The 8683-nt window shown below is 47.5% G+C and overlaps 1 protein-coding gene across 1 annotated transcript in view; it reads right to left on the bottom strand.

Annotated features, from left to right (window-relative positions):
- LOC309569904 (parvalbumin-2-like) overlaps window positions 1-8207 on the bottom strand; it is a gene marked incomplete at both ends in the record, with an annotated part of 11750 nt that extends 3543 nt beyond the window's left edge. Inside the window, 2 exons of the mRNA XM_082275895.1 lie at window positions 3822-3954; window positions 8147-8207. Of these exons, the coding sequence (XP_082132021.1) occupies window positions 3822-3954; window positions 8147-8207 (194 nt within the window). The remainder of the gene's footprint in view (window positions 1-3821; window positions 3955-8146) is intronic.
- Window positions 8208-8683: the final 476 nt, after the last annotated feature.

Below are 8683 nucleotides of genomic sequence, written 5' to 3'. Positions count from 1 at the left end.
GTCTCTGTACATTGAAAGGGGGCTCGCTGGTCTCTCTGCATTGAAAGGGGGCACGCTGGTCTCTCTGCATTGAAAGGGGGCACGCTGGTCACTGTGCATTGAAAGGGGGGCACGCTGGTCATTCTGCATTGAAAGGGGGCACGCTGGTCACTGTGCATTGAAAGGGGGCACGCTGGTCTCTCTGCATTGAAAGGGGGCACGCTGGTCACTGTGCATTGAAAGGGGGCACGCTGGTCACTGTGCATTGAAAGGGGGCACGCTGGTCTCTCTGCATTGAAAGGGGGCACGCTGGTCACTGTGCATTGAAAGGGGGCACGCTGGTCACTGTGCATTGAAAGGGGGGCACGCTGGTCATTCTGCATTGAAAGGGGGCACGCTGGTCACTGTGCATTGAAAGGGGGCACGCTGGTCATATATACCTAAAATAATATATAACTGTGTTTTGAATTTGAAAAAATCATATTTTATTTTTCCAATTAAGAAGGGTTCGGTGAATGCGCATATGAAACTGGTGGGGTTCAGTACCTCCAACAAGGTTAAGAACCACTGCACTAGAGCATTTTGCTGTCTTACGTCCGGGCCACTTTTTGCGATTCGGCGCTGTGCGACTTTAACTGACAATTGCGCTGTCATGCGACGCCGTACCCAAACGAAATTTACGTCCTTTTTTTCCCACAAACAGAGCTTTCTTTTGGTGGTGTTTGATCACCTGTGCGATTTTTACTTTTTGCGCTATAAACAAAAAAATAGCGTTTATTTTGAAAAAATAACAATATTTTTAAAATTTTTTTATATGAAATTCCCCCCAAAAAAGATTTAAAAACCAATTTTTTTTTACATTTTTGGCCAATTTGTTTTCTGCTACATATGTTTGGTAAAAAAAAAAAATCGCAATAAGCGTATTTTGATTGGTTTGCGCAAAAGTTATTGCGTTTACTAACTAAGGGAAAGATTTCTGTCGTTTTTGGTGTTTTTTTTTTTAATGAGTAATGGCGGCGATCTGCGATTTTTTTTTGCGGGACTGCGACATTGCGGTGGACAGATCGGACCCTTGACTGACATTTTTGACACTTTTGGGGGTACCAGTGACATTACTGCAGTAATCAGTGCTATACATATGCACTGTTACTGTAAAAATGACACTGGCAGGGAAGGGGTTCATTTTATTGGAGAGGGAGGGGTTAATGTATGCCTGGTGCTTACTAACGTGTGGGTGGGGGGGGGAGGTGACTGAGTGACACAGGGACAGATCCAAGGTTCAGCTATGCTGAACACTCCGATCTGTCACTCCCTGTCACTTAGGAGATCCGCCCGCTCTGTTTACACAAGCGGGCGGATCTCCAAACTGGATTCCCCGACGATCGGGGCAGAGCAGCGGCGATCGCCGCCGCTCCTCCCCTGGCCCGACTCCCGCTGTGAATGAAAACAGCGGGAGCGCGCCTCCGTCGGCGCGCGAGCGCCGCCTACAGGGGGAGGAGTCTAGCAACGTAGGTCTACGTCGCTAGACGATAACGAGCCACTGTGCCGCAGTAGCAGCACAGTGGCCGGGGGTAAAGTGGTTAAAAGAACAAGTGTTAATTACTACATAAAGCCCTGTGCCTTGCAAGAACCTAAAACCTATGTCTTGCAATGTCCCTGCTGACACAAAAGAAGCCCTGTAATATAATATTTTGACTTGAGTCCCTAGTTCAGGGGTACTCAAATAAAAAATTGAAAGGTCCACTTACCAATTTACCATTCAGTCCGAGGTCCGGAAAAGTGACCGTAAAATTCCAAATACAGAACCCCAACAACAAAAAAAAAGGCATTCCCCAAAACTTTTGAACTGTACACAAAAAAAATGTGGCAAACCTTTAACCGCTTGCCGACCGCCGCAAGTAAATTTACTGCGGCGGTCAGCCCCGGCCAGGCAGAGTGACGTTAATTAACGTCACTAGCCTGGGAGGGTTTGGGGAGCGAGCGCGCGCCCGCGGAGGCGCGCTCCCGCTCCCGCGCGGTCACGGACCCCCCCCCGCGCGTGTGACCGGCGGACCCGATGTCCGCCGGTCACTCGGCGATCGTCGGGGGGAGAGGGAGAATGTCAGGCGGCTTGTGTAAACAAGCCACCTGTCATTCTCCTCAGTGTAAAAACACTGATCACACGGTTCTACTATGTAGATCCGTTGATCAGTGTCCTTACAGCTCAAGCCACAGCCAATCACAGTAGAAAGCATGCCCCTAGGGACACACATAGCCCCGCCCTTTAAAAAAAAGTTAACCCCTTCACTGTCAGTGTATTTTTACAGTAACAGTGCATATGTATAGCACTGATTACTGTAGAAATGTCACTGGTAACCCCAAAAGTGTCAAAAATGTCAGTCAAGGGTCCGATCTGTCCGCCGCAATGTCGCGGTACCGCAAAAAAAAATCGCAGATCGCCGCCATTATGCGTTAAAAAAAAAACAACAAAAATGACAAAAATCTTTCCCTTTGTTAGTAAACGCGATAACTTTTGCGCAAACCAATCAAAATACGCTTTTTGCAATTTTTTTTACCAAACATAGGTAGCATAAAACAAATTGGCCGAAAATGTTAAAAAATTTTGATTTTTACATTTTTTTTTGGGGAATTTCATATAAAAAAATGTGAAAAATATTGTTATTTTTGCAAAATTGACGCTCTTTTTTTGTTTATAGCGCGTGATCAAAAAATCGCACAGGTGATCAAATACCACCAAAAGAAAGCTCTGTTTGTGGGAAAAAAAGGACGTCAAATTCGTTTAGGTACAGCGTCGCACGACCGCGCAATTGTCCGTTACAGTCACGCAGTGCCGAATCGCAAAATACCCCCTGGTCGTTTAGCAGCAAAATCCTCCGGGGCTTAAGTGGTTAATGGTGAAGGTGACACCTTTTGTTAGACAGGGAGCAGTGCCATACCAAGCTGACCAAGATTTCCCATTAAAGCCAATATTAAAAACTGGGAGTAGTGATATACCAAGCTATACCAAGCTAACCTTTAGTTCTCATTGAGGCCAATGTTAAAAACCGGGAGTAGTGCCATACCAAGCTGTCCATAGTAGCGAATGTACATAAATGCCTCTGTACTGCACCTCTTCCCAGCTGCTACAACCTCTGCAACACACACACCTCTCCTCTGCCCTCATCTTCCCCAAAGGTCCCCCATCTTCCACATGATTACCTTTCTGTTGCTGGCTGCCATATCTTCCTTCTTCTTCCCTATGCACGTGTTGCTTGACACAGGGGGCGGGTAGCAGTCCCGACATCACAGCTTGAATTTGACAGGCGCAGTCTCTCATTGTGGCTGCACAGTGCCCTGAGTAGATGTCTCTTCACCACCTGCCGCCGAAGCCCCGGCTTCCCTCAGCTCCATGTGTCCACAGACTACTATAACTCCCAGAATGCAGCGCGGCGGGGGTGCTTAGGCGCGAGGAGGAATAAGTTCCTCCTCCGCTGTTAAAGGCCGAACGGCCGGTGATCTAGCAACCAGTGATAAAAGGAACTGCCAGCTTCAGCACAGACCGCCGCGGTCCAGAGCTAAGCGTGTCTGGGTCCAGACGCGGCCCGGAGTCCGCCTATTGAGGACCCGGGGCCCTAGTTCATGCATAAGTAGATTGTGAATATCCTGAATTATCCCCTTTCTTTTTTGGTATTAATTGTAGATAATTCAATTTTTTTTTTTTTAGCCCATTAGCAATTTAGCATTAATATGTAATAAAAAAATGTATTTGTTTTAATGATAGGTGCTATATTACCTTTCCAATCTTTAAAACATTCTAAATCCCCATATTTTCCTATTTTAGCATGGTTTCGGCTAATACCTACTTTAGTTCATCTTCCTCAACGAAGCCACTCTGGTCCTGATCAAGGACAGCAAAGACTTTCTTAAGCACATCTGGGGACTTGATTGCCAGGCCTACCTTGGCAAAGAAAGGTTTATGTTTGAAGGAGTCCTTGGCTGTAAAAAAAAAAAACAGGAAAGCATAAATGTGAATACTAAAATCCTTATATAAGAAGTGGATAAATGTTAGCCGCTGTACCACCGGAGGATTTTGCTGTCTTACGTCCAGGCCACTTTTTGCGATTCGGCGCTGTGCGAATTTAACGGACAATTGCGCGGTCGTGCGACGCTGTACCCAAACGAAATTTACGTCCTTTTTTTTCCCCACAAACAGAGCTTTCTTTTGGTGGTATTTTATCACCTGTGCGATTTTTACTTTTTGCGCTATAAACAAAAAAAGAGCGTTTATTTTGAAAAAATAACAATATTTTTCACATTTTTTTATATGAAATTCCCCCAAAGAAATGTAAAAATCAAATTTTTTTAAAATTTTTGGCCAATTTGTTTTATGTTACCTATGTTTGGTAAAAAAAAAATCACAATAAGCGTATTTTGATTGGTTTGCGCAAAAGTTATTGCGTTTACTAACTAAGGGAAAGATTTCTGTCATTTTTGGTGTTTCTTTTTTAACGCGTAATGGCGGCGATCTGCGATTTTTTTTGCGGGATTGCGACATTGTGGCGGACAGATCGGACCCTTGACTTACATTTTTGACACTATTAGGGGTACCAGTGACATTACTACAGTAATCAGTGCTATATATATGCACTGTTACTGTACTAATGACACTGGCAGGGAAGGGGTTAACTGTATTGGACAGGGAGGGGTTAAGTGTGTCCCTAGGGGCGTGATTCTAACTGTAGTGGGACATGGCTATTGGTGGAAGGGGTTAATTTTATTGGAGAGGGAGGGGTTAATGTATGCCTGGTGCTTACTAACGTGTGTGGGCTGTGTGACACAAGGACAGATCCAGGGTTCAACTATGCTGAACCCTGCAATCTGACCCTGCCTGTCACTTCAGAGATCCGCCCGCTTGTGTTTACACAGGCTGGCGGATCTCCACACTCGATTCCCCGACGATCGGGGAAGAGCAGCGGCGATCGCCACTCCTTCTCCCCTGGCCCGACTCCTGCTGTGACTGAATACAGCGGGAGCGAGCCTCCAGCGGCGCGCAAGCGCCGCCTACAGGGGGAGGAGTCCAGCGACGTAGGTCTACGTCGCTGGACGATAACGAGCCACTGCTCCTCCCCTGGCCTGACTCCTGCTGTGACTGAATACAGCGGGAGCGAGCCTCCGGTGGCGCGCACGCGCCACCTACAGGGGGAGGAGTCCAGCGACGTAGGTCTACGTCGCTGGACGATAACGAGCCGCTGCTCCTCCCCTGGCCCGACTCCCGCTGTGACTGAATACAGCGGGAGCGAGCCTCCGGCGGCGCGCGAGCGCCGCCTACAGGGGGAGGAGTCCAGCGACGTAGGTCTACGTCGCTGGATGATAACGAGCCACTGCTCCTCCCCTGGCCCGACTCCCGCTGTGACTGCCGCGCCGCCAAGAGAGGGGAGTGTCTGACGACGTAGGTCTACGTCGTCAGACGATAACGAACCACTTTGCCGCAGTAGGCTCAACGTGAGCAGACGGCAAGTGGTTAAAACCAATGTCACGTCATATACAGTACAATTTATATAAATAAATTCAGACAAATGTTAGGGAATATGTTAGGAAAAGGAGTTGCCAATCAAAGATGAAAGCTGCCAATCCAATATGAAAGACGGTGTTAACAATAAGGAATTAATAGGGAAATTGTAATACTGGTAATATAATGTAATAAAGTAATTACACTTAAGTATAGAATATTATTTAGGTAATAAAATAAGTAAATAAATGATCTAATAATTATAAGGACGTTGTAATATGGGCATTTTTACCCCTGAGAGTTTATTCATCCTTTCTAGACACTATTCACTACAAGCTATTCAGTGGCGTAGCGTGGGTTGTCAGCACCCGGGGCAAGGCAAGTAATTTGCGCCCCCTAACCAGCAGGATTATAGCACTCAAGTCTCTTCCACTAGATTAGTTAAAGAAACCCTTACCCCCTAAGCACATGTATTGTTTGTTATGAAAATACTGATGTAATTAAAGTAAAATGCATCTAAATACAAGTTTGAATGACCAGCGTGCCCCCTTTCAATGCAGAGAGACCAGCGTGCCCCCTTTCAATGCAGAATGACCAGCATGCCCCCATTCAATGCAGAATGAGCAGCGTGCCCCCTTTCAATGCAGAATGACCAGCGTGCCCCCTTTCAATGCAGAATGACCAGCGTGCCCCCTTTCAATGCAGAATGATCAGCATGCCCCCTTTCAATGCAGAATGACCAGCATGCCCCCATTCAATGCAGAATGAGCAGCGTGCCCCCTTTCAATGCAGAATGACCAGCGTGCCCCCTTTCAATGCAGAATGACCAGCGTGCCCCCTTTCAATGCAGAATGACCAGCTTGCCCCCTTTCAATGCAGAGAGATCATCGTGCCCCCTTTCAATGCAGACAGACCAGCGTGCCCTCCTTCAACGCAGAGAGACCAGCGTGCCCCCTTTCATTGCAGAGAGACTTACCTGCAGTGGCGGCTTCTCCTCAGTTCCCCACATCTTCTCGAGTCCTCCGCGTCTCCTCGAGTCCTCCCGCCTCCTCCTCGGCCAATGGCATGGGTTCGCCTTTCGGGCCAATCAGGTCTCGGACCCGCTTCCTGATTGGCCAGGAGGAGGATCCGTGTGACAATAGCGAATTTTAATTCGCTATTGTCACACAATGGGTGGGCTCGGGCGTATGTCAGAGTCAGACAGACAGAGTGACACTGCAGATGCGCCCCCCCAGATGTTGCGCCCGGTGCGGCTTGCCCCCCCTGCACCCCCACGCTACGCCACTGAAGCTATTAGTCAGAGCAACATAGGGAAGAAGGGTAATATTAGTGCAACAAGTGTTGGCTTGAAGGAATGTAACAATCTTAAGTTGTTCTATTGACTTTTGATCTAAATTTTACTCCAAACACAGAATAGTGCAAATTTACTACTCTGTCCCATAAATCAAGTAAGCGTTTAATCATTGTACAATTTATCAATAACAGCAGGGCTTTTTTTCAGCGGGAACGCAGGGGAAACGCAGTGCCGGCACCTCCAGCACAGACTGCATCTTATGACAAGGATTGCTGGGGTGTGCTGGAGGGTCTATTGATGCTGGCTGCTGGGAATCTATTGTCACTGGCGGGCATCTATTTTTGTGTGGGGTCTATTGTTGCTGGGTAGGTCTATTGATGCTGGCTGCTGGTAATCTATTGTCACTGGCGGGCATCTATTTTTGTGTGGGGTCTATTGTTGCTGGGTAGGTCTATTGTTGCTGGCAGGGGGTTTTATGTTGCTGGGGAGGATCTATTGTTAAGGGAGAGGTCTGTTGTTGCTGGCTGTTTGAGAATCTATTGATTATGGCTGCTAGGAGATCTGTTGTTGCTGGTGGGGGTCTATTTTTACTGGGGTGGTATTTTTTTCAGGGGGTACATTGTTGCTGGGTGGCAGCTCTGTTGTTGTATAGGGGATCTATTGTTGCTTGCTGCTGGAGGATCTATTGATGATGTCTGCAAGGAGATCTGTTGTTGCTGGTGGGGTCTATTTTTTGCTGGGAAGGGTATTTTGTTGCGGGGAGTACATTGTTGCTTGGTGGCAGGTATTTTGTCCTGTGGGGAAATCTATTGTTGTTGGGATCTATTGCTGCTGGCTGCTGGAGGATCTATTAATGCTGGCTGCTAGGAGGTGTGTTGTTGCTGGCGGGATCTGTTTTTGCTGGGGTAGTATTTTGTTGCAAGGGGTACATCATTGCTGGGGGGCAGGTCTGTTATTGTGTGGGGGATCTATTGGTGCTGGGGGGGGTCTATGATTGCTGGGGTGGGTTCTATCAAATTCCATACAAATTACTTAGTAGCACAAAACGATACTTGGTTCTGTATTCTCTAAAAAGGGCGAAACTGGGAAGGTGGGTAGGGGGTGGAGCCAAGAGACAGTGCTCAGAGGTGGGTAGGGAGCAAAGGTGAAGGGTGACTCAGAAGGGGGGAGTTCCTGCACCTATTCTCTGAGAAAAAAAAGCCCTGAATAACAGTGAATGCCTATTTATTTGGCTTGGTTTGCAGTTTCTGATTCCTCCAAAAAGAGGCACTATTTCTACTGCTAGACTGTTAATCCCCTCTCATATGGTACTACTACAAGTTGTCATATTGCTATTATAAAATGATGAAAGCACAAAAGTGGAAACAAAGTGGTTGGCACCGTACCCTCTGTGCTCTTCAGGGCAGCATTGATGTCAGCTTCCTTCAGCATACCAGAAAAAGCCATTTTAGATTTAGTTCTTTTGAGAAATAAATGATAATTAACAAAACGAGTTTTTGAAACATTTAAAAACAAAAATGTAGTTAGATATACCGTATTTCTTGCCGTATAAGACGCACTTTTTCTTCCCCAAAACTGGGGGGGGGAAGTTGGCGCGTCTTATACGGCAAATACACATTTTTCCTGCTGCCTGCTGAGTCCTGACGTGGCAATGGGGGCGGTGCCGGTGCGTGCGTCAGTCACTCACCGTCACCGCCAGATCTCCTTTCCGCCGGACCGAGAGAGCCGCCGTCAAAGAAAACAGAAGAGGACGAGAGGAGCAGCGCCGTGGACGGTTCCAGGAATCCCACCGCCGTCAGAAGAAGAGGACGAGAGGAGCAGCGCCGTGGACGGTTCCAGGAATCCCACCGCCGTCAGAAGAAGAGGACGAGAGGAGCAGCGCCGTGGACGTCTCGCAGGCAGCCCAGGAGAGCAGGTAAGTG

Source organism: Pelophylax lessonae (genome assembly GCF_965119305.1).
Source record: "Pelophylax lessonae genome assembly, chromosome: 13".
Lineage (NCBI taxonomy): Eukaryota > Metazoa > Chordata > Amphibia > Anura > Ranidae > Pelophylax > Pelophylax lessonae.
Note: the sequence above shows the minus strand (reverse complement) of the source record. Positions and strands in the feature narration are given on the sequence as shown.